General features: G+C 44.6%; 1 protein-coding gene and 2 pseudogenes across 1 annotated transcript in view; 1 reads left to right on the forward strand and 2 right to left on the reverse strand.

The window, feature by feature from the left end:
- Window positions 1-4,218, reverse strand: part of LOC112252325 — an 87,265-nt pseudogene extending 83,047 nt beyond the window's left edge.
- The window catches only part of LOC112252326 (CMP-N-acetylneuraminate-beta-galactosamide-alpha-2,3-sialyltransferase 2), a 38,510-nt gene extending 26,558 nt beyond the window's left edge, over window positions 1-11,952 (forward strand). The window contains exons 2-7 of the mRNA XM_024423453.2: window positions 2,368-4,630; window positions 7,894-8,087; window positions 8,579-8,758; window positions 10,465-10,510; window positions 10,654-10,773; window positions 10,873-11,952. Coding sequence (XP_024279221.1) covers window positions 4,217-4,630; window positions 7,894-8,087; window positions 8,579-8,758; window positions 10,465-10,510; window positions 10,654-10,773; window positions 10,873-11,046 — 1,128 coding nt within the window. The 5' untranslated portion in view covers window positions 2,368-4,216 and the 3' untranslated portion in view covers window positions 11,047-11,952. The remainder of the gene's footprint in view (window positions 1-2,367; window positions 4,631-7,893; window positions 8,088-8,578; window positions 8,759-10,464; window positions 10,511-10,653; window positions 10,774-10,872) is intronic.
- A 4,823-nt stretch (window positions 11,953-16,775) lies between these two features.
- LOC112253458 lies at window positions 16,776-23,084 on the reverse strand (annotated as a pseudogene).
- Between the last annotated feature and the right edge of the window lie 3,188 nt (window positions 23,085-26,272).

A 26,272-nucleotide genomic window follows, 5' to 3' on the forward strand; every position in this document is an offset into this window, starting at 1 on the left:
GGTAGCTACGCAGTCTTGTCCATGGATATCTTTTTCTACATTTTGCTACATTGCCATGGCAGCCAGCTGTGAGGCAATGTTTCCAGGGCAACAGAGGCCCTCACCCCTCCAACCCCCCACTACCCTGTGTAGACCATCAGGACAGAGATGGAACAAAGTCTTAATGTGTGTGTGATTGTGCGCATGCTGCACACGTGTTCTTGCATACATGTGTGTTTATAGAAGTGTTGGCTAATGGAAGATACTTGGGTGAGGTCACTCCTGGACTTCTCATATGGCTATGCTTGTTTTTAGAGCGCGTCCATCTCATCCGCCAATGTGTGCTTGTCTGTTGGCTTTTCCAGCTTTGATATATTTAGATTGACGTCAGTGAATTTGATTAGAAAAGATCATCTCTGTGGTCAAGATGATCCATGCATACACTGCAAGAGTGTAAGCCAGATTGTCACTAGGTTAACTCTCTCCCCAACATGATTATGCTTTTCTTCACATATTCAAATAGGGGATCAGGGCCGCCCTAGCCTTTTTGGAGCCCTAAATGAGATTTAGTTGGGGGGCACTTTGCATTCAAAACATTTGAGAATAATTCAAGTTTTAAAGTACATTTCCTGCAATTCTACCCATTTGCCATGGGGTACAGAGCCATTTTGTTCAGTTTCAAAGCTGTGCCTGCGAGCTGGCCCTGTAGGAGATCAGTGCCTGTGCTTGTTGCGGGTACTCTATGTTCCTGTCACAGTGAAGATTGCTACCTGTAGAGATACGCTATCTATCACTTAAGTCTCAATCCTCTCTCCTGTATCTCCCTCCAACTCCCACACTCCTTCTTTCAATCTCTCGCTCTGACCATCCCTCTTTCTTGTCCGATTCTTGTCCCACTTACGTGGGCTCTGCAGCTTCAAGGAACAAATGCAACGCTTACTGGTGAATATGTCATGTAAAAATGTTCTAATTGGTGAAAAAAATCATTATCGAGGCTTTAGCGGTACCCCCACACACATAATCACAGTGCCCATCATTTCATCTGAAGCTGAGGCAGCATCCTTCAGCAGCATCCTGCCATATGACCACATGTTTAGCTATTTTGCTATTGTGTATTTTACTGATCTCTTCTTCCTAAGTATTTGTGTGTGCTGTATGATGTTGTTTTGTCTTTTTGGGGGATGGTTCCCATGTGTTTTGGAAGCATTTTGGCAAGTCCAGGCTGGCCCATTTTGTAAACATTGAAATGTTTGTGGATCAACAGTCTTTCCTGTATATACGCCTTTCTGTAAATCTGATTCAGTGAGAGTAACACGCATCTCTGCACAATCGCACGGAGTCCAGTATGTAGCCATGGAAACCTGAAGTCTCCTCTTTGGTGAAAGCAAGCACGTTTTTCATTGGGGGGCATAGTTAAAAGAGTACAAACACGGATCCTACTGAACTAGAATGAGAGATTATATGTATATGACTGATCCATCCATTACCAATGACTCCAACATGTATTTACAACAGGCGTTCCATCACAACCATCCATCTACGTAGGGCCCTACCTACACTGTGGCCTGAGAGGTGAAGAGCTGCATTCAGATGTGGTTTTCAGCGCCAAAGTATTATGGTCCAGTCATTGTGTAACATTATTTGGTGATTGTCCCTTTCTTTCTACATGTCATGTCTGGTCTTTGTCAACCCAGTGTTTTGGCCCTGCTGCAGATACTCTGTCTCCTTTCATCTGTAAGCTTCGGTCCCCACAGAGGCCCAAAGATAGAAGCACATCCCCTGTTCTTCCCTCAGAGACTGGCCCGGAGAGAGAGAGTGAGATGAGGTGTTTGGGGGGATAGACAAAGTCACAAAATGCATTTAGCAGTAGAGATGGAAAGTAGTTTTTGGCTGAGGCAGGGGAATAAGGGAGATGAAGAGGCTGCTGTACTGAGATATAATAAACTCTAATTCTGTTCAATTAGATATGCTCCTATTGAATGGGGCTTTGTTTTGTTTTGGGTTGTTTGTGTTTGGGTATGTGGTAGCTGAACAGACTTGACAAGCACCAAACCACAAATGTAAAGTCTGATGAGCATCGTTATTCTGTGCTATTCTGGTAGGGTAGGCATGATTCATCAAATTTTTCAAGAGGTTTGGGGTTTGTTTTGAATATAAAGACCAAGGAAAGAGTAAAGGCCGAGAGGGGCTCAGACAAGGGGGCTTTCTTTACAGCAGACACAATAACTTTAACGACACAAAAGCTTTCAAATCAAACACTGTCATGAAGTCAAAAACTCAGGTAAATGTCAGTATCTCTATTGCCGGGAATGCCATGATGCCTGTGTGTTATAAATGCAGTCTGTTGATTCACACCCTCACTTATACTATCTCCTCTCTCTCCTCCAGCTGTCCACCACTTTCTGAACAGCGGTGTGTTGGTGTCTCAGGAGGACAGGGACCTGGAAACAAGCAGATAGGGAGCAGGAGCTACAGGGGCCACGGTGTCTATCTGCTCCTCAGTTCCCCTGTGAGGCTGTCTTTGTGTCAGGGATCGAGAGGTGGACACACACACAGGCAAGGACTGTCTAACAGCAGGACTGCACCACTTTGCAGGGCACTGGAGGGACACTGGGCGGAAGGTTAGCATCTGGCTGGCAGAGGGAGAGGGAAGAGAGTGGATAATGTGGTGGGCAGGCGACTGCATTGCCGAGATAACAGATTAGGGAGAGCAGCAGGTCAGGGCACATCATCCTGACAAAGCCTGCACTTCCACCAACACTACACAGCAGAATTCAATTAAACCCTACAGCTACTGGCAGGCAGTGGCCCAGCCTCACATACACTCACACACAAATATACAAAGACTCTCCACTGCTGGACAGCTGCTGAGCCCCCCTTCCCTCTTGTCCTGTTTGATGTTCAGTGCCACATGGGATTTTTTCTTCTGATTGATTTGTCTTTTTTCAATCCAGTCACTCATAGCCTCAGTTCCTTTCAGGGCATTCATTGGTAAGCCCTTTTAAGGTCCTCGTATCTACTTTTCTTAAGACTCTGTGGCAATCCTCTTTGTCATTACGGCCAGAATGTTTTGATTACTTTAGGAGCTTTTACATTATTGCTTTTTCTCTGACTGAAGAGCACTGGAATTCTGATGGTCGCGCAGACTTTTTGAGGCCGCACTGCGATGAATATTTGTGCCCATATTCTCCTGTCAATCAGACTTGACATGTCCAGAGAGCACCTCCCCCAGACAGGCAGACAGAACGTGGATGCAGAGCATCTGGAGGGCTGGTAGATGCTCAGTCTGCCACACAGAGACTCACAGCCTCAATGACAACTAGACTACAGGACACCTGGCCCTACATTCTAGTGGAGGAGAACACAAAGTCCTGAGTAGCTCTGCTCTTTCTGCAAGTCTCAGAAACTCCAAAGTGGATCTTCTGACAGAAAAAAATCAAGCTTGCGCGAGACGGGCAGAGAAGTGAGAAGAGGGAGGGAGAGGGGGAGACGTGTTATTTGTTCAGGTTGACTAGAGACTCGATGGAGCTTCTTTCATGCCAGCCTGCCTGCAGTCGCCGCCGCCTTTTACCCTCCTTCTCCCGTCTAGCCCGCTAGAGCATACTACTCAGAAGACTGCTTCAGCACTTGACAGAGGACCTCCAAACACCAGGGCGGGCTACTCACATGGACGACTGAGATGACACGAATGACTCACTACCTGACTTTTACCATGGATATCACTATAGGTGGGACTGCTAACACAGCGTGATAAGCTCTGACAGTTTCTCAGACTCTAGCAGTGTACAATTTGTGCAGAGTTCATCAGAGTTTTGTATGTGCAGACACTGCTGGAGCTCCCATCCAGGACTGGAGCAGTGCAGGGAGTGGAGAGCCGGGCTGGTGGGTGTGAAGAGTGGCAGCTGCGTACGGAGAGTGGGGAGAAGCAACAGACACAGACTCTCTGACAAACTGTTTAGTGTGAGACACTGAGAGACTCACTGTGGAGCAGCGGCTCTCCCTCTCTCTGTCTGTGGCGCTGGGAGAGTGTTCTCTCTGAGCCAGCGTGAGCCAGCCAGCCAGCACACTGAGTGGAGCTAAGGCCAGCAGGGTGGGGACGGTGGCAGGAAACAGCGCATGGAATTGGGGGAGCCGGGTGCCCTCCGTCACCCAGCACCGGGAGGGGCACTGGGGCTGGGGCTGGGTGTGGGGCAGCCCTGGAGGGGTGAGGGTCCAAAGATCAGGGGAGCTGAGGCCCATGTTGACAGGCGGGACCAGTGTGGAGCGGGGTGGTCGGATGGCAGGAGCCAGGGCCGGTGGAGGGGGCATACGGTGCTCATTGAGGGTGTGGGTTCTGCTGGGCTCCCTGGGCCTTGTCTTTCTCACCTCCCTCTTCTTCTCCATCTCTCTGAGGGGGGGCGTTGGCCTGCCCTACCTGGAGCCCCCCGGGTGGGAAAAGTCCAGCCGAGTAAAACTAGTGCCCAACTACTCTGGTGTCCACCAGCTGGGCCCAGTGGAGAGCACCCAGCAGCAGAAGACATGTGCCTGTCCCCGCTGTGTGGGGGACCCTGGGGTGTCGGACTGGTTTGATGAGAACTACGACCCGGACATCTCCCCTGTGTGGACATGGGACAACATCCAGCTGCCTTCAGACGTCTACTACTGGTGGGTGGTAAGTGATCCAGCTGCCTTCAGACGTCTACTACTGGTGGGTGGTAAGTGATCCAGCTGCCTTCAGACGTCTACTACTGGTGGGTGGTAAGTGATCCAGCTGCCTTCAGGCGTCTACTACTGGTGGGTGGTAAGTGATCCAGCTGCCTTCAGACGTCTACTACTGGTGGGTGGTAAGTGATCCAGCTGCCTTCAGACGTCTACTACTGGTGGGTGGTAAGTGATCCAGCTGCCTTCAGACGTCTACTACTGGTGGGTGGTAAGTGATCCAGCTGAACAGCTTCTATGTTTTACTCCATTTTACCATCCTCTATCGTTCTTCTGGTCTCCCAGGAAAGAATGAGAGCAGCTCTGCCAATCATATTAAAGGAAGGCAAGCACATGATGAGTCTGTTAAAGAGGACATTGAGTAATGTCTGAATATTGAAATTAACAAGTCAGACAAAGCTGTAGAGGTCCAGTGGAAAAATAGCCCCTGTAAGTCTGTTTGAATTACAGACAGGAAAGCACGCCTAGGTGATTACGTAGCTAAAAGAGGCTGATATTTTTAACAGACATGAACACTGAAGTAGAAGACGTGTGAGAGAAAGATGCTGACCTGTGAGAAGTACCATTTAGAAAACTAAATTAGTTTGTGTTTGGTCAGAAGTTTAACTTATTTAGTTTCACATCCTCGAGTTCCTGGCCTTGCTTTATATATTCTGAACAAAAATATAAACGCAAAAATGTAAAGTGTTGGTCCCATTTTCCATGAGCTGAAATGAAAGAGCCCATATGCATTAAAAGCTTATTTCTCTCAAATGTTGTGCACAAATTTGTTTATATCCCTGTTAGTGAGCATTTCTCCTTTGCCAAGATAATACATCCACCTGACAGGTGTGGCATATCAAGAAGCTGATTAAACATCATGTTCATTACACAGGTGCACCTTGTGCTGGGGACAATAAAGGGCCACTCTAAAATGTGCAGTTTTGTCACACAACACAATGCTACAGATGTCTCAAGTTGAGGGAGTGTGCAATTGGCATGCTGACTGCAGGAATGTCCACCAGAGCTGTTGCCAGAGAATGTCATGTTAATTTCTCTACCATAAGTCCCTATGTAGATGGATGGTTGTGATGCAACACAGTTGTTTTAGAGAAATTGGCAGTACATCCAATCGGCCTAACAACCGCAGCCATGTGTAACTGGCCAGACATGTGAAATCCATAGATGATGGCCTAATTAATTGGTTTAAATTAACTGATTTCCTTATATGAACTGTAACTCAGTAAAGTCATTGAAATTGTAGCATGTTACATTCATGTTTTTGTTCAGTATATATCCTACTCGATAATTAGGTGATTGCAAACAGAGGCAGACCAGCTAGTGCCAAGCTACTAAGTGGTGTTAAGTAAATGAGCTGGTGAAAGGATGAGATTAGAGAGAGGAGCTAATGAGGTAGGTGCACAGGAAAGGTGAAAGAGGGCATAGATTAGGGTTAATGGATCTCTCGAAGAGTTAAGTCAAGAATCTGCACTGTTGAGTTGGTTAGTAGATATATACCTAGTATATGGTCAAGGTTGTTGAGCAATGAAGAGCATGTCATAGTTTCTCTACAATGGAGCAGAGCAGGAGTAGAGCAGAGCAGTAAAGACACTGTTTGGCAGCAGCAGTGCCCACTGAACATCTGCCAATAATTAGTGACCCTGCAGAATGCCGGTGTGCTGTTCCAGGTGCTGGTATCAAGGAGGGGGAGGGAGCAGAGTAAAGGAAAGAGAGGGAGCATTGGGGAGAGGTCATGCAGGGGAAACTTAGAGAGAGAGAGAGGTGGGTATGTGTGAGAGAGAGTGCTCTGTGTGTGTGATAGAGAGAAAGAGTGCCGTGTGTGAGAGAAAGAGTGCCGTGTGTGAGAGAAAGAGTGCCGTGTGTGAGAGAAAGAGCGCTGTGTGTGAGAGAAAGAGTGCTGTGTGTGAGAGAAAGAGTGCTGTGTGAGAGAGAAAGATTGCCGTGTGAGAGAGAGAGCTGTTAGAGCAAGGGCTGGGTGAGCTAAAGAGAGTGCTGTGTGAGAGAGGGAGTGCCGTGTGAGAGAGAAAGATTGCCGTGTGAGAGAGAAAGAGTGCTGTGTGAGAGAGAAAGAGTGCTGTGTGAGAGAGAGAGCTGTTAGAGCAAGGGCTGGGTGAGCTAAAGAGAGTGCTGTGTGAGAGAGGGAGTGCCGTGTGAGAGAGAAAGATTGCCGTGTGAGAGAGAGAGCTGTTAGAGCAAGGGCTGGGTGAGCTAAAGAGAGTGCTGTGTGAGAGAGAAAGATTGCCGTGTGAGAGAGAAAGAGTGCTGTGTGAGAGAGAGAGAGCGCCGTGTGAAAGAGAAAGAGCGCCGTGTGAGAGAGAGAGAGAGAGAGAGAGCTGTTAGAGCAAGGGCTGGGTGAGCTAAAGAGAGTGCTGTGTGAGAGAGGGAGTGCTGTGTGAGAGAGGGAGTGCTGTGTGAGAGAGGGAGTGCCGTGTGAGAGAGAAAGATTGCCGTGTGAGAGAGAGCTGTTAGAGCAAGGGCTGGGTGAGCTAAAGAGAGTGCTGTGTGAGAGAGGGAGTGCCGTGTGAGAGAGAAAGATTGCCGTGTGAGAGAGAAAGAGTGCTGTGTGAGAGAGAGAGATCGCCGTATGAAAGAGAAATAGCGCCGTGTGAGAGAGAGAGAGAGAGAGCTGTTAGAGCAAGGGCTGGGTGAGCTAAAGAGAGTGCTGTGTGAGAGAGGGAGTGCTGTGTGAGAGAGGGAGTGCTGTGTGAGAGAGGGAGTGCTGTGTGAGAGAGGGAGTGCTGTGTGAGAGAGGGAGAGCTGGGTGAGAGAGAGGGAGAGAGCCGTGTGTGAGAGAGAAAGAGAGCTGAGAGAGAAAGCTGGGTGAGAGCTGGGTGAGAGAGAGAGAGTGCTGTGTGAGAGAGAGGTATTTAAAAGCTGGTGCCAATAGCCTGATGGAACTGTTTTGTTTGGAGGTTGGGAGGTTTGCATGTGCTCCTATAGCAAAGACTTGAAAAACAGACTCTGTTTCACCTTCAATGTAAATGTTTTGTTCATCTCTCCCTCCATTTCCCCCTAAAACATCTGACCTCTTTTAACCTCCATTTAAATATGTTGTAACCTCTTCTCTTTTCCATGAGTCACTAGGATACTAAAACCTACCCCTATGCCCTCTTTTGACATCCTGTCGGAGGAATGAGAGAAAGTCTATGGTACTCTCCTAGTCCCCCTGTACTGCTCTCCTGACTGTGTGGCCTCTCTGTCGCCCCCTGCTTGTAGATGCTGCAACCTCAGTTCAAGCCCCACACTATCCAGCAGGTACTGCTGCGGCTGTTCCAGGTGATCCCTGGCCGCTCCCCCTATGGCTCCTGGGACCCCGCCCGCTGCCTGCGCTGTGCCGTGGTGGGGAACTCTGGCAACATGCGTGGGGCCGGTTACGGACCCACCATAGACAGCCACAACTACATCATGAGGTGAGGGAGGGAGGGTGAGACAGGGGGTTTAGAACAGGTTAGGTTCATCTGTTTAGTAGTTGAGGGGGTTTAGAACAGGTTAGGTTCATCTGTTTAGTAGTTGAGGGGGTTTAGAACAGGTTAGGTTCATCTGTTTAGTAGTTGAGGGGGTTTAGAACAGGTTAGGTTCATCTGTTTAGTAGTTGAGGGGGTTTAGAACAGGTTAGGTTCATCTGTTTAGTAGTTGAGGGGGTTTAGAACAGGTTAGGTTCATCTGTTTCGTAGTTGAGGGGGTTTAGAACAGGTTAGGTTCATCTGTTTAGTAGCTGGTAAGTTATATTATGTGTTGTGCTATAATGCTACTGTAGGCTCTTTACAGTTATTGTAGAGAGAGAGAGAGAGATTTCTATTTAACTAGGCAAGTCTTGTTGAGATATCTTGATATCCCTCTGTTTGTGTTTGTCTATCTTTGGAGCTGCTCCCAGCATGGTCTGATTACCTGTGTCTGTCAGGATCAATCTGGCGCCCACGCTGGGCTATGAAGAGGATGCAGGCCGCCACACCACTCACCACTTCATGTACCCAGAGAGTGCCAAGAACCTGGCAGCCAATGTCAGCTTCGTCCTGGTGCCCTTCAAGACCCTGGACCTGCTGTGGATCACCAGCGCACTCTCCACTGGACAGATTCGCTTGTGAGAGCAAAACTGCCAGCACATACACACAGTCCATTCAGTTCCGGTCCTTGCTGTTCTGCAGCCCTAAGCTAGACCAAAAAATGCTGCTAGACTTTAAAAAGTCCCAGTAAGCAAAATGACGTTGAAAAGACAACTAAAAGATACAATTTAGGTTCTGAATGAATGTTGAAAGTATATATTTTTCCGTATGTTTAGAATACTTGTTTTAACTTTTCAGATGTTGAAGTCAGGCTCATTTTTGGTTCTGAATGAAGGTTGAAAATACGTAATTTATAGACGTCTATGATTGGTTCACATTTGGCCCGTACCGGATGTGGAAATCAGGGCCGGTCAAGACTGCACCAAAAAAAGATTGTCCAAAAGGCGTCGGCATCAGTCCGTGTTTAATGAGGTGCACCCGACAGTGTTGCCTGACATTACATTTATGAATGCCCATCTATGTGGTAAGCCTACCGTTTGTAAAATACCCCCAAAACAATGTCCAAAAGACGTTGGCTTGTGCTTCATGGGATGTAGCCTAATGTGTTGCCCCAAAATGGAATTGTATGAATGCCCGTCCATGTGGTAGTCCCACCCTTTGTAAAACAAGCTGTTGCACTGGCTTTATTAGTCCTGATTCCTGTGACTAATCCATTTGTCTATTTAAGCTCTGAATATCAGCTACCCAACTTTATCAGAACTTATCGTGAGCCTATTTGCAATGTGTTTACAATGTGCAGAATTATTCTCTTTTTCGCTATGATCCGCTTGTCAAAAATGTACCGATACAAACTTGAAACCGATGATCATGACGATGGTTGTGATTGTCCATCCATGTTGTCCATTGTACTTTGACCTGTTCTGTTTTTAGGATATGTTGTTTGTTAACATGACAGCACATTTTTTTATTTTGATTGAGCACCATTTAGGTTTGGCTATATGATTTGAGAAACCTGCATGATGTAAATAAGTGTCCATCTCTTTACATCTCTTTGTCATTTTATCTCCAGCCAGTAGCCTACAGAAAAGTCCACACACTCTTTCTACCATATCCTATATCTGCTACATGATTTATGTTCGATTATTTTCTTGACAGAACGTTGGTGGAGCTCCGCAGCGTTGCGTCTGTCCAACAGCACCTTGGAGAGGCGCGCTGGGATTGGACAAGCAAAATATTTTGCGCCCCTGCCTTTGACAAAGTGGGCACTGCTTATCACAGGGCGAAAACGCTCGCCTAAAAAGACCTTATGCCCCTGGTTGAGAGAAACTGTCATTTTTGGGGGGAGCAGAATTGTGTGAGGATTTATGTTGTTGTTGTTGGAGTTGCGTCTTGGTCAGTTTAGCTCAGAAAATGCTGCCTTCGTCAATCTGCCACTTTAGGCGGACACCTAATCCTGCCTAGTGAGCAGGCTGGACCCGAGTCCATTTATATTGTTTTACATAAACACACCTTTTCACACGAGCACATTTTGTTCATGTTCAAAGTGAACTGCTGGCTTCACAATCACACCTTCACAAACTCATTCTCACGCTTCTCTCTCTCTCTCTCTCTCTCTCTCATCCCATTCCAGGTCAGAGCACATCATCAACAGAGCACTCTCTCTGTGGAAAAAGGAACGGCGTGCCATCTGTGAATCAGTCAATCATTTTACAGCAATTTAGAAATGAAAGGATAAAAGTGTGCTAAGACTCTTTCGCTCTCCCTTTATCTCCCTCTCCTTCAGTACCTACGCCCCTGTGAAGCAGTTTCTACGGGTGGACAAGGACAAGGTGCTAATCTATATTTAAAATCTCTCCATCCAACCTTTGTCATGTATTTGTTCAATAGTGCAGAATTGTAAATAAATATGTCTGTCTCCAATATCATTGGTAAACCCAGCATGGTACACTGTGCTGCTATCTAATCTCCCCAGGCTCAGATCTTCAACCCAGCCTTCTTCAAGTACATCCATGACCGCTGGACCAGGCACCATGGACGCTACCCTTCCACAGGCATGCTGGTCCTGTTCTTCGCTCTGCACGTGTGTGACGAGGTGAGGACCTCGCTAACATACTTTCACACAAACACCCAATACAGACATGTCTCTCGGCCAGTCTCTCTGCCTGTTTTAAAACGTTATCTTGTATTCCAGGTGAATGTGTTTGGCTTTGGCGCTGACAGTCGAGGCAACTGGCACCACTATTGGGAGCAGAACCGCTACTCTGGAGAGTTCCGGAAAACAGGGGTGCATGATGCAGATTATGAGGCCCTGATCATTGACTCGCTGGTTAAGGCTGGCAAGATCACCATCTTCCCAGGAAAGTGACGAGGGCTGAAGGTGTGGTGGGCTGGACAGGTTTACAGGAACACTAGAACACCCATCACCACAAGGCTTTTTGATGTTGTCATCTGCTTCTTTGTGCTTTGCATAGAGAGGGATCCAAAACAGTACATTATACAATGCCTGCTAATCATGTTCCCATTGTGGTAAGATGATGGTGGTTTTGGGTCGAACTACATGTGATTACACTCTGTCCCCAACAGGCCTACTACCTCCATAGAAACGACAGAACTATAGAGGGGGCAGATAAGTCTGTCCTAGCCACTGTATGGACCTGTGAACCAGTCCCATCCACAACCCCCCTCTTGCTCAGCCATTGGGGGTTGAGTCATCACACGCCTTGGGGGTCTCACTTCCAGAGACTCAGTCCCCTCCCACTCTGTCGCCCCCACCGTAAATACCATGACAACCAGTGACGGTCACTGAGCTATCCCTGCCATGTCCACACCCACCTGCAGAGCTGCTGCTAAAGCCCTCTCGCTAGCCACACCTGCATGGTGCTAGGAGCAATAGGTAGTTGAGGTTTACATGCTTTCAAGCCCAGAGGCTACTTCAAAATAAGAGTTCCTGTTGTAATTACATGACTATCATCTTGAAGGTATGTACAGCCCACAGGGATTTGACCATATATACGGTATTAACCATTTTATTTGTGTTAACCATTTTAAGTGACTAATCATACTGTTGATTAGGTTAATTGGGGAGAGGCTTACGCACAGTCAACAACACAAGCAGATACAAACACAAGCTGACATACAGATAAGACTAAAACCACTCAGTCATTCACACATACAGTGGGGCAAAAAAGTATTTAGTCAGCCACCAATTGTGCAAGTTCTCCCACTTAAAAAGATGAGAGAGGCCTGTAATTTTCATCATATGTACACTTCAACTATGACAAACAAAATCCAGAAAATCACATTGTAGGATTTTTTATGAATTTATTTGCAAATGATGGTGGAAAATAAGTATTTGGTCAATAACAAAAGTTTATCTCAATACTTTGTTATATACCCTTTGTTGGCAATGACAGAGGTCAAATGTTTTCTGTAAGTCTTCACAAAGTTTTCACACACTGTTGCTGGTATTTTGGCCCATTCCTCCATGCAGATCTCCTCTAGAGCAGTGATGTTTTGGGGCTGTTTCTGGGCAACACAGACTTTCAACTCCCTCCAAAGATTTTCTATGGGGTTGAGATCTGGAGACTGGCTAGGCCACTCCAGGATCTTGAAATGCTTCTTACGAAGCCATTCCTTCGTTGCCCTGGCGGTGTGTTTGGGATCATTGTCATGCTGAAAGACCCAGCCACGTTTCATCTTCAATGCCCTTGCTGATGGAAGGAGGTTTACACTCAAAATCTCACGATACATGGCCCCATTCATTCTTTCCTTTACATGGATCAGTCGTCCTGGTTCCTTTGCAGAAAAACAGCCCCAAAGCATGATGTTTCCACCCCCATGATTCACAGTAGGTATGGTGTTCTTTGGATGCAACTCAGCATTCTTTGTCCTCCAAACACGACTAGTTGAGTTTTTACCAAAAAGTTATATTTTGGTTTCATCTGACCATATGACGTTCTCCCAATCTTCTTCTGGATCATCCAAATGCTCTCTAGCAAACTTCAGACGGGCCTGGACATGTACTGGCTTAAGCAGGGGGACACGTCTGGCACTGCAGGATTTGAGTCCCTGGCGGCGTAGTGTGTTACTGATGGTAGGCTTTGTTACTTTGGTCCCAGCTCTCTGCAGGTCATTCACTAGGTCCCCCCGTGTGGTTCTGGGATTTTTGCTCATTGTTCTTGTGATGATTTTGACCCCACGGGGTGAGATCTTGCGTGGAGCCCCAGATCGAGGGAGATTATCAGTGGTCTTGTATGTCTTCCATTTCCTAATAATTGCTCCCCATTTCTTCAAACCAAGCTGCTTACCTATTGCAGATTCAGTCTTCCCAGCCTGGTGCAGGTCTACAATTTTGTTTCTGGTGTCCTTTGACAGCTCTTTGGTCTTGGCCATAGTGGAGTTTGGAGTGTGACTGTTTGAGGTTGTGGACAGGTGTCTTTTATACTGATAACAAGTTCAAACAGGTGCCATTAATACAGGTAACGAGTGGAGGACAGAGGAGCCTTTTAAAGAAGAAGTTACAGGTCTGTGAGAGCCAGAAATCTTGCTTGTTTGTAGGTGACCAAATATTTATTTTCCACCATAATTTGCAAATAAATTAATTAAAAATCCTACAATGTGATTTCTGGATTTTTTTTCTAATTTTGTCTGTAGGAGCAGCGACAACATCTTCCCTGTTGTGTAATCCTATGATGATGTTATGTTGTTCTTATCTGACACCATGACATTGATCTGGGAAGGTCTCAGATCAGTGTAACTGACTCCATTACTATGTCTAATTTCTGTGTGGAATTATTTTAGTTGGTTTCAAGTAAGTGTCTCTACCTGACATACACGCCTACTTTAAGTATGTTGTGCTGAGGGCTGGCACAATTACCATATAACCGTGTAACGGACGGTTATGGATGGAGACCATCATTAAACTATGATGGTAACCCCCCCATAACCGTTTTTTACAAAAATTGTGTGTGTGTGTGTGTGTGTGTGTCAATTCAAATCAAAATCAAATCAAATTTTATTTGTCACATACACATGGTTAGCAGATGTTACTGCGAGTGTAGTGAAATGCTTGTGCTTCTAGTCCCGACAATGCAGTAATAACCAACAAGTAATCTAACTAACAATTCCAAAACTACTGTCTTATACACAGTGTAAGGGGATAAAGAATATGTACATAAGGATATATGAATGAGTGATGGTATAGAGCAGCATAGGCAAGATACAGTAGATGGTATCGAGTACAGTATATACATATGAGATGAGTATGTAAACAAAGTGGCATAGTTAAAGTGGCTAGTGATACATGTATTACATAAGGATGCAGTCGATGATATAGAGTACAGTATATACGTATGCATATGAGATGAATAATGTAGGGTAAGTAACATTATATAGGGTAGCATTGTTTAAAGTGGCTAGTGATATATTTACATCATTTCCCATCATTTCCCATTATTAAAGTGGCTGGAGTTGAGTCAGTGTCAGTGTGTTGGCAGCAGCCACTCAATGTTAGTGGTGGCTGTTTAACAGTCTGATGGCCTTGAGATAGAAGCTGTTTTTCAGTCTCTCGGTCCCAGCTTTGATGCACCTGTACTGACCTCGCCTTCTGGATGATAGCGGGGTGAACAGACAGTGGCTCGGGTGGTTGATGTCCTTGATGATCTCTGTGTGTGTGTGTGCTGAAAGAATAGCTGACTGAAGATGTGTCGGCCGGTTGACCGTGGTCATTTGGCTGACCAAAAACCGTCATCCAAAATTCCATGACCATCCCAGCCATTGTTGTGTGTATGTGAGCGAGAGCTGAAGAAAGAAATGTGATTCTCTTAGTTTGATTTTCAGGAAGAGCCCTCATAACAAAGACACGTGTCACATGGCTGTAAATAATTGATAACACACACGTCCATGCTTGCGTGCCTTTTCCCATTGTTGGACATACAGTACCTTTCCTGTAGTGCACCATAAACCTCAGCTACAGTACAGTGCTATCTTTAAGTTTTGGTAGTCATGCACACCTACTATAAATACCTGCATGTGCTATTCACATCTTACTGTTTGTTAGTCATGTCTCTTACACATGCACATTCTGAGGGATTCAAATGTCTTCTTTTCCCTGATTTAGACCACACACCGTACATTATACACACCCCCTGGTCTCGGCTTGGCTGAGAGCTGTGCCTTCTGGACCCACACACACACGTACATTATACACACCCCCTGGTCTCGGCTTGGCTGAGAGCTGTGCCTTCTGGACCCACACACATACGTTTCACTCTGCCTTTCTCTAGGAGCCACGTAGAAAGGCTTTCTTTATGTTACTTTTTATACAGAACACATTACCTTGACATGAACTCTGTGACGACTAGTTTTGGGTGATATGACAATGGCTGAATTAATTTGCTGTGCTCAATTTGTGTTTTGCCGTTGTCGGTGAGCTAACGTGTTCCAAGATGACAGCCAATGGCGATGTATCTAGTGCTTAAAACACATCTCCACCCTGTTTCACATGGAAAGTTTCTAAGTATTCCCACCACTTTTCTGGGTGGTGCTGTCCGTGCCAGAAATATAATGTGCAATACTTCACCAAAGAGTATCAAACATAATTAACATTGTTCTAATGACTTCTATATCTTTAATTCCATTACTCCCTATCACTTTTGTAACTCTATAAATGTTTATTCAACAGTATATAAGGCCCATATGTAATGTATCAATAAAGCTAGCCCACTGATGCTTAACGCCACGTCCTAGCTCAACTTGCATCATTTTGTTTTCACATAGTAAGGACACAGTATTTCCCCTATTATGTTGTTCAATTGCAGTGTACCTTCTGGGAAATTGACTGTGTGAAAGGTGAGATCCCTTTCCACTCTGCTGTCCCCGAGTGTATCGTTGGATAATGGATCGTTTTTTTAATGTATTTTGAGTTTATTGGTTCTGGTTTGTAGCGTTACCTAAATGGTTACTTATGACACATACTGTATCCATTCTGTTGCATTGTTTTGGTGGTCTGCATCTCCAGCTCTTCATTAGAGTTCTCTTGTGCACAACAACAGTATTCACCGACAACAGTGTACATAGTGTTACAATCGTATTACCACTATTACCAATCGTATCCTCATTGGTGTTATGACTATCATTGGGTCAGTCAGTACTCCATCTCTATTTTAAAACTCGATCTATATGATGGACTGTTTTTATCATATGCTATTGTAAAATAAAAACAAAATGAAACAAATGTGGCTTTCTGGATCTTTTCTTAAGTGGGGTAGTAGGAGCAGCGACAACATCTTCCCTGTACTAAAGCTTGACATCTTTACCTAGATTCTGACTGACCAGTCAAACAGGTCATCTTACAGTACCATTGCCCATAAACTACAGGAGAAGAGAGATCTAACTACTAGTATTCGTGGAAAGAATGCAACAGAAATCAAGCGTTACCAGTATTTTCATTCCACACCATGGAATGCATCAGACATGGACCAATCACAATGCATTCCTAGGAAGTGGCAATAAAATGCATTTCACAGATTTGACAATGTCATGTCATCCACTTAATTAATTGACAATTATTTATTGGACACTAGATATGAAAGAGACAACAAGACTGCTACAAAGCTAGCGGCACTGACAGATGCTAAGGTTGCTTCTGCCTTTCATGGCTACTGTAGTAGGTGTCAATCTACATTACAATCTCCCCACAGTCAGGGCAGGGAAGTGAGACACAAACACAATGACATGGAGAGACCACTGGAATAGAGAGGAACAGGCAATGAACAGAAGCAGTTTACCATTGAGTATTTCCATCATTAGTTTAAAAGGGATGGTTTAAGAGGATAGTTGTTGGTCTTTGACTACTAGAGGACAGATCAGGTAGGAGGCTGTCGGGTTAGCATCTCACATACACCGATCCTCATTCAGTTACCCAATCAAAGTGATTAGCCTCCTTTGAGCACACAGACCATTGAAGGATCCATCAGAATTGTGCATCGGCTCAAACCTTTATACCCTCCTTAAATTGCAGGTGCATCTCCCTTTCAGAGAAAGAGACAGAGGCCTCGTGCATCTTCTTCCCTTTCTAACCATTAGATGGGTGAATGTTCCTTTACAATTTCCTGCCTGGAATGTCCAGAGTCACAGAGAACAGAGCTGGATCATTCCAGTGGGGGTGGTAAGGGTTTTCCCTACAATCCTTCACCACACCCCAGTCTCCTCCATATTAGTTTTCACCCAGTTTGAGACAGGCAAACTGGTTGGCCATTTGTGGTGTTTTTGCTACAGTATGTGTTCCTGCCAGTGCCCTGGGCAGATATATCCTTGCCACCACCCTTGCCATCCATCAGAGGGCTAAGCTCCTGCACACCCTCACTGGCCTTCAGACCTCGGTTGGCAACATCCTGGTAGAGGAGAGAGTGAACAGATAAGATACTGTCCCAACAAAATATGCAAGTTATTGCATTAAGCACAAATAAGGAGCTCATCTGTGAATTATGGTGTGAATGGATGCAAATACACATGTAGGTTAGATGCATGGCTTACCTGGGGAACCTGGCATAAACAGATGATATTTTCAGCTTCATTGTCTACTGTGAAGAGCATAGCAGCAGTCTGGGGGGACTGGGTCTTCAGCAGCTTCAGAGACTCATTCAGAGCCTGGCACAGAGAGATGCAGACAAACACCAGGTTAGAATTACACTTCTGATTAGAATTGAGGGATCTCTGTGCTGTGTTGTGGTATTGTAGTTTTTGGGATGCCTTAGAAAGGATGCTATTGTTACCTTGGCAGAGACTCCATTTTCCATCTCCATGACTACCAGCGGCTGGTTAGGACTGCTGTCAATCATCTCCTTGGTCTTTTCAAGAACCTGGGGGAGGAGAGCACATAGCAATGAAATACCAGCTCAACCATGAAAAACAATACTTATAGAATGGCCCTGCAATCAATTTTCTGACATGTACTAATCCCTTCACACGGTCATAAAACCTCTATCAACCCCTCTTAGCCTAGACCTGGCCCCCCGCGCTCTCTCACCTTCTTCTGGACATCAGCCTTGTTGGAACGGTCCAGGTCATCCATGGTCTTCTTCAGTCCCTTCAAAGCCTCCCTCATCTCATCTTTCTCCCACTGGGAGATCACCGCTATGCCCAGAGACTGCAACAACACAGTGACTTGGTAATACGTGCTTGAAAACATTGCATTCTGTGAGGAGGAGAAAATAATGACAGGCGCCTTGGGGTGACATATTGTTTAACAGTAAAAGGGAGATAGGCGGAATGTTAAGGCGCAATGGTGTTGTTTGCCAAATAAGAAGCAAAGCAGCCCAGGAATGCGAAAATTAAACAATAGACAAAAGGCCTGAGATCAATAACACCTGAAACCATAGATCTGTGTAAATACAAACTTGATCAAACAGAAAATAACATACCCCTACTCATACTTTCAGTGGCCTATGACCTCTCACCTTTGCGTCATGAATCAATCTTCTCTGTGCGTCGCACCGCTCCTGTGCACAGAGCACCCTTGGCGGTGAAGTCAAAGTGCAGGCGGTCAGGAGCCACCAGGGAGCCACGCTGGTCAGCCTCTCCCAGGACCCCCTGCAGGGTAAAGTTCAGGATGTGGGTGGCAGTGTGATTACTCATGATGGGCCTATGTAATGAATTTCTTTCAATACCAAGTCAGTTGAGAAAATATCTCAGAACTGAGTCATAAAATGTACCTTTGAGTGATGTATTACCTCGTACACGTGCAGGATGACGCAGTCGCCCACCTCCAGTGTGCCAAAAACCATTCCTACAAGCAGCACGTATCCACCATGAACCTGAGTGTTCTTCATCCTCTGAGGAAGGGAGTAAAATGTGGTGTGATATGGACCTCTCCTCACTGTGGCTTGACCTTACATTGTTTCAAAGGTTTGAAACGGCCATAGTTTGATTGTCCTGTCCTTACGTCATCTCCAGAGTCGTTCTTCCTCAGCATGTAGCCCCCGTTAAAGCTCTGTCCTCCCTGCTCAGCATAGAAGGAGGTATGGTCCAGCAGAACCCCACACTCCTGCCCTGTCGTTACCTCATCCACGAAGGCACGCTCCCTTCTCAGAGCCAGCACTGTCCCCACAGCCTGCTCAAACTGTGGGACAACCACAGAAACATATAAAGGGATTAAAACACTGACACAAGCAAGAAACTGATTTGAATAAATATCAAGCAAACCATCTTTGAGTTGGTGAATGAAATTGAGTTGATTTTGTTTGTGTCCATATTTGCCGCTGCCGTGGCACTGTAGCTGTACTTGGGTGAGTCGTCTGCACTGTAGCTGTACTTGGGTGAGTCGTCTGCACTGTAGCTGTACTTGGGTGAGTCGTCTGCACTGTAGCTGTACTTGGGTGAGTCGTCTGCACTGTAGCTGTACTTGGGTGAGTCGTCTGCACTGTAGCTGCACTGTAGCTGTACTTGGGTGAGTCGTCAGCACTGTAGCTGTACTTGGGTGAGTCGTCAGCACTGTAGCTGTACTTGGGTGAGTCGTCAGTAGCAGCGATGCCCTGATTGCATAGGTCCTCGGTGGCATAGATGTCCAGCATGATGTGGTCCTCTTCCCCAGAGCCCTTCCCTGGGACATGGAGGAGAAAGCCTTAGCCCAAATCCCCAATCTCAGATCTATTTCCATTGCAAAAAACCTGCAACTAACTTTACTCTAATTCTGGATCAGTCATTCATTATGCTGAAGCATCATATTCTTTAGATAGAAAGCCAACTTGCATATTTAGCACTGATATCATATGGCTTTATTGAAGTGATTTTGACCTTCACTCCTATGTGGAAAGGAGCTTTTCAGTATGAATTACCACTGCAATGTGATGGATCTGTAATGTACTGTAAATACTGATTTATCTAATCAGCAGAGCAAGGCACTTCTCACTTAATAGTGCAATGCTGACTGAGAAATGCTGATAGAGAGGAAAGCATTCCTGTCTTTGTACATCCGCAAATCAGTACTCAAGACAGGCAAATGCAGAAATGCACATAAACCCCCATGCCAATCTAAGGCTCTATCTTTTCTACTGGTCACCATTTCTCCAACATCCCCCTCTGTAACCTCCACCATCATCCCCCTCTCCTCAGCGAAGAGCGCCGTGAGATCCACTGGGGAAACCGTTTGTGTTATACAGCAACCAGGCTGTGTCACCTACACAGGGAGAGAAAGAGGAGAGAAACGAGTTCAGAAACATTCTGTTTTGACAACAACTTAAATGTTTCTAATTGATCCCATATTCTAATGTGGCCCTTCAGTACCAGGGATGGTCTTGCTCTCTCCCAGACTCTGGATCTTTCTGTCCAGGATCTTTCGCCCCCTGCTGAGTGTCTTGAGGAACTGCTCCTCCTCCTCATTGACGTTATCCTTCACCATGTCATGGTCCTTCTTCAGCTCAGGGAAGTCATCACCTTGGAGAGAGGGGACAGCAGAGGAAGACAGGTAAGGGAGGATGACTAAGAGGGAGAGAGAGATCTAGATAGTTAATAACATGAAGAGTAGGAGTGGGATGATATTTCATACTAGGGACTCTACCACCGCATCAACTAAGGTGGCAAAGAAGCCTCTCTGAGCACCCAGCTTCTCGTGAGAGCAACACAACTGCACACAAACAGTGGGAGAGGGTTAACATGTCCACATTAACAGACTGATGTTCAGACAAGCATAGATCAAAGACAGCCAGACAGTTAAAAGGGCACCCTCTCCCTGTGTTGTCTGGCCTGCCCTCATCACAGAGGGCGATGGTGATGGTGTGGGCGTGGTCAGCCAGGACACAGTAGGCCATGTCAATGCCATTTACGTCCTCAGCACCAACCGTTCCTGTGTAGTCCCTGGCTCCTGTGCCCTGTTTGGAACAACCACAGTGGTACAGTCAGCGAGGTCATTCAGAGGACAGAGAACACACGATTCAATAAATAATGACTGGCAGTGGTGCTTGCCTGGAAGTAGGGCATGACCAGGTCTGTGTCATAGTTGGACCAGACGCTCCAGACCCATGCCTGTATCAACACTTCATAGGCAGGGGATTCAGCTCTGTCTCAGACTCCCTGGTGAGGAGGGGGAAACAGGTTCAGTGACATCATAATGCTTGTATGTGACTATGTGGGCATCTGCATATGTATTATACAGGACTTGAACTGTATGAACCTGAACAGGAGTAGGGCACCATGTGTGCATACGTTTATTACACATAAGACAGCTTATTGCAAGCCACTTATTTTCCATATTTTACCTGTTGAACTGGGTGAACACCAGGTTCCAGATCTCCTGCACGTTGGGGTCGTCCATATTGACCAGGCAGGTAGCATCTCTCCCCCCGATACGGTCAAAATGAATCTCACTGCAGGGCCCACAAGGACCTGTGTCCCCATCTCCCAGAAGTCATCCTTCATGCTGCCTGGCAGAATGCGAGCCTGTCACCCAGAGAGGACACACAGGTAAAACAGGTGAGTCCCAAAGGAGGGAATGACTGTTTTTGTAACCAGTAGAGTGCCGTCTTTAGGTTTGAAAATGGTACCGTACCCTGAGAGTAGAGGTCGACCGATTGTGGGTTTTTTTTTATGCCGATACCGATACCGATTATTGGAGGACCCCCCCCAAAAAAAAAGCCGATACCGGTTATTCAGCCAATTTTTATATATATATTTGTAATAATGACAATTACAACAATACTGAATGAACAATGAACACTTTTATTTGAACTTAATATAACACATAAATAAAATCAATTTAGTCTCAAATAAATAATGAAACATGTTCAATTTGGTTTAAATAATGCAAAAACACAGTGTTGGAGAAGAAAGTAAAGGTGCAATATGTGCCACGTAAAAAAGCTAACGTTTAAGTGCCTTACTCAGAACATATGAAAGCTGGTGGTTCCTTTTAACATGAGTCTTCAATATTCCCAGTTAAGAAGTTTTAGGTTGTAGTTATTATAGGAATTATAGGACTATTTCTCTCTATACCATTTGTATTTCATATACCTTGACGATGATCTTATAGGATGATCTTATAGGCACTTTAGTATTGCCAGCCTAATCTCGGGAGTTGATAGCCTTGAAGTCATAAAAAGCGCTGGGCTTCATGCATTGCTAAGAGCTGCATATACCCTGACTCTGCTTGCACTGAACACAAGAGGTGACAATTTCCCTAGTTAAAATTGCCTACTAACATGAAATTCTTTTAAAACATTTTTTTTTTAATTTTTCTCCCCAATTTTGTGGTATCCAATTGTTAGTAGTTACTATCTTGTCTCATCGCTACAACTCCCGTATGGGTTCGGGAGAGACGAATGTCGAAAGCCACGCGTCCTCCAAAACACAACCCAACCAAGCCACACTGCTTCTTAACATAGCACGCATCCAACCCGGAAGTCACCCACATTAATTTCTTTTAACTACATATGCAGGTTTAAAAATATATATACTTGTTGTGGATTGATTTTAAGAAAGGCATTGATGTTTATGGTTAGTTACATTTGTGCAACGATTGTGCTTTATTGGCAAATGCGCTTTTGTTAAATCATCACCTGTTTTGAGAAGTTGAAGTAGGCTGTGATTTGATGATGAATTAAGAGCTTTACACAGTTCACATTGATTATATGCAACATAGATCAAGCTAGTTAACCTCTTAATATCATCAACCATGTGTAATTATAACTTGTGATTATGTGAAGATTGATTGTTTTTTCTAAGATAAGTTTAATGCTAGCTAGCAACTACCTTGATCCTTGCAGCCACAAGGTCCTTTTGATGCTGCACTCATGTAACAGGTGGTCAGCCTGCCACAGTCTCCTCGTGGATTGCAATGTAATTGACCATAATCGGCATCCAAAAAGGCAGATTACAGATTGTTATGAAAACTTTAAATCGGCCCTAATTGATGGGCCAAGCCGATTAATCGGTCGACCTCTACCTGAGAGACTTATCAACCAACACATAGTGTTACTAACCACATTAACAAGAGTAGAAAGGGGTCAGGATATTTCTATCATTCAGGTAGATGTTGATACCTAATAGCCCTATTAGTTCTGCCCAGAATTTCCTACTCGTGAAACTCACTCACCAGAGGTCCAGACAGATCTGTTTACACTACAGATACGGCTCCAGCCCAGCTTCTTCGTGACCCCCGAAGTAGGTGACATACAAGCACTCGATGGGAATCCCAAACTCCTTAGTCAGCAACTCCAGGGCCATGGTACAGGCAAGGTGTTGCAGGGAGAGGAGTCAGCAGGAAAGGAAATGAGAGAAAGCAATTCATCTTTCTAACCCGCATCCACATTGACATCAAAACAGGTCAGATGACAACACTATCTAACAGGAGGTTGGTTGGTCTGCCTGGTTTACCTTAAAGTAGTCTCCGAAGGACCAGGAGCCCAGCATCTCAAAGAAGGTGTGGTGGTACACGTCCTTGCCCAAATCATCCAAGTCATTGTGCTAGCCCCCAGTGCAGATGCACTTCTGTGTGTACCACCACACCTTCTTTGCTAATATGGGTGGTTGTTAATGGGGCAATTGATGGCTACAACCATCAAACTAGTAGTAGTACTTTAAAGGATCATTTAAACAAAAAAAGCTGATTCATGTAATAAACTTATCGTATTTATAATTCAGGCAAATTATCGCGAAAGGAACTTTCTCCACATCGCCCAGCTCAAGTAGGCAGGTGTGAACACTGCACCTAATAAGCTTAAGTTCCAATTAAAATGTTATTGATCCTTGCTTCCATTGCAAATGCTGAAGCAATATATTGCCATCAAATAGGAAGTGAAAAAAATGGCCCTACACAACATTAATCTGCTTCTGGCAAAATGAGTAAGTTTCATCAAAATTCATGCAAAAACAATGTTACAGCACATCCCTTGTCTGGGCTAATAAAACACCAATGGAATCTTCCTTCCACTAGGACATCCTTGTATAAAAATCATGTTTATGGCCGGTTTGGCCTCATTCTCAATCTTGAGAAAATACCATCAGGGTCTGTCTCGACCCATTACCTTCACCACTGACTCTTCATGTTTTACAGCTGGCTAGGCAGCTATAAATTCATTGAACTCCCTTTGATATTATACACTTTAATGCAAACCATACAGTTTACATACACTTAGGTTGGAACATTAAAACTTGTTTTTCAACCATTCCACAAATATATTGTTAACAAACTATAGTTTTTCCAAGTCGGTTAGGACATCTACTTTGTGCATGCAAGTAATTTTTCCAGCAATTGTTTACAGACAGATTATTTCACATAGAATTCACTGTATCACAATTCCAGTGGGTCAGAAGTTTACATACACTAAGTTGACTGTGCCTTTAAACAGCTTGGGGAAAAATGGTAGACCTCCACAAGTCTGCTTCATCCTTGGGAGCAATTTCTAAATGCCTGAAGGTACCACGTTCATCTGTACAAACAATAATACGCAAGTATAAACACCATGGGACCTCGCAGTCGTCATACCGCTAAGGAAGGACACGGTTTCTGTCTCCTAGAGATGAACGTACATTGGTGCGAAAATTACAAATCAATCCCAGAACAACAGCAAAGACCTTGTGAAGATGCTGGTAGAAACAGGTACAAAAGTATATATGTCCACAGTAAAACGAGTCGACATAACCTGAAAGGCCCCTCAGCCAGGAAAAAAACACTGCTCAAAAATCGCCATAAAAAAGCCAGACTACGGTTTGCAACTGAACATGGGGACAAATATCATACTTTTTGGAGAAATGTTCTCTGAACTGATGAAACAAAAACAAAGTTGTGGCAAAATGGCTTAAGGACAACAAAGTCAAGGTATTGGAGTGGCCATCACAAAGCCCTGAGCTCAATCCCATTGAAAATTGGTGGGCTGAACTGAAAAAGCGTGTGCGAACAAGGAGTCCTACAAACCTGACTCAGTTACACCAGCTCTGTCAGGAGGAATGGGCCAAAATTCACCCAACTTATTGTGGGAAGCTCGTGAAAGGCTACCCGAAACGTTTGACCCAAGTTAAACAATGTAAATGCAATGCTACCAAATACTAATTGAGTGTATGTAAACTTCGGACCCACTGGGAACATGATGAAGAGAAATTAAAGCTGAAATAAATAATTTTCTGTACTATTATTCTGACATTTCACATTCTTAAAATAAATTGGTGATTCTAACTGACCTAAAACAATTTTTTACTAGGATTAAATGTCAGGAATTGTGAAAAACTGAGTTTAAATGTATGTGGCTAAGGTGTATGTAAACTTCCGTCTTCAACTGTAGGTATGCACGTCAGCTTTGACATTGGTTTTGCACATTGGCGTTAAACTAGACATCGGGCCAATGCCAATGTTGGCATTTATAGCTAATATTGTCCGATTCTGATATGTTCACCTATATATCGTGCCTCCCTAAATATTCTATTTATTAGTGTTGCACCATTATTTTTTACATGAAAACCATATACCATTTCAGTGTCATGTCTTAAGAGTGATAGACAGTGCCATCACCGTGGCCTCCGCAATAGATACGCACTGAGACAGGCATAATCAGACAGGTGTCTTGTGCACCATGAAAAAAATAAAAAATAATTGCGACTGTTCAAAAGAGACCAGCCGGGATTTGAGAAGTCAATAAGAGAAGTGAAAAATTCTTCCTTAGTTGTTCAATTTCTCTAAACTAAAGGCACAACCTAGATTCGAGCCAATGTCTTAAGCAGTTGAACATTTTTATTACTCCAACCACGTGAGTGACAAACGTATTCAGTTTTGTCAAAAATAACCTTGTATCGAAGGAGTGCCTTGGATTTGAGGACCTGCACATGCACAGTTTGGCGCTAGATGAACGTTCGACCCGATGACGCGTTCTACGCATAGTTGCTGTGGAGAAGTCAATTGAACTCGACCAAAACAATGGAATTGCCATGGAAACACGTGGCGGAAAGAGCTGTGGGGGGGAACGATCCTGAGTCTCCTCATTGCCCCCCTGCAAAATTAGATGACATTTAGGCTATTGTTTATATGTGTATTTCACACTATGTTCAGGTAAAAATGTCAACCCTAACACATGTTCTTGTCATCGTTACCAATCAACTGAATTACAGTTAAAAACTAATTTGATTACAGCCACTGATTTCGGGTATGCTAGCTGTGCTAACCAGCTTATGTGAACGGGAGTTAGCATTTAGTAGTCACTTCTTCTTAACCTGAATAGAGACCGCTTCTACATGTTATGCAACGAAAACAGCCAAACATATCCAAATTGGACTTACAAGGCATTCAGAAAGAATTCAGAAACCTTCCCTTTTTCCACATTTTGTTACATAACAGCTTTATTCTAAAATGGATTAAATAAAATGTTTTCCTCATCAATCTACACACAATAACCCATCATGACAAAGCGAAAACAGTTTGGTTTTTTTTGCACATTTTTAAAACTAAAACAGAAATACCCTATTAACATCAGTATATTCAGACCCTTTACTATGAGACTCCAAATTGAGCTCAGGTGCATCCTGTTTCCATTGATCATCCTTGAGATGTTTCTACAACTTGATTGGAGTCCACCTGTGGTAAATGTAATATATTGGACATGATTTAGAAA

This window comes from Oncorhynchus tshawytscha, linkage group LG06, assembly GCF_018296145.1.
Source record: "Oncorhynchus tshawytscha isolate Ot180627B linkage group LG06, Otsh_v2.0, whole genome shotgun sequence".
Classification (NCBI taxonomy): domain Eukaryota; kingdom Metazoa; phylum Chordata; class Actinopteri; order Salmoniformes; family Salmonidae; genus Oncorhynchus; species Oncorhynchus tshawytscha.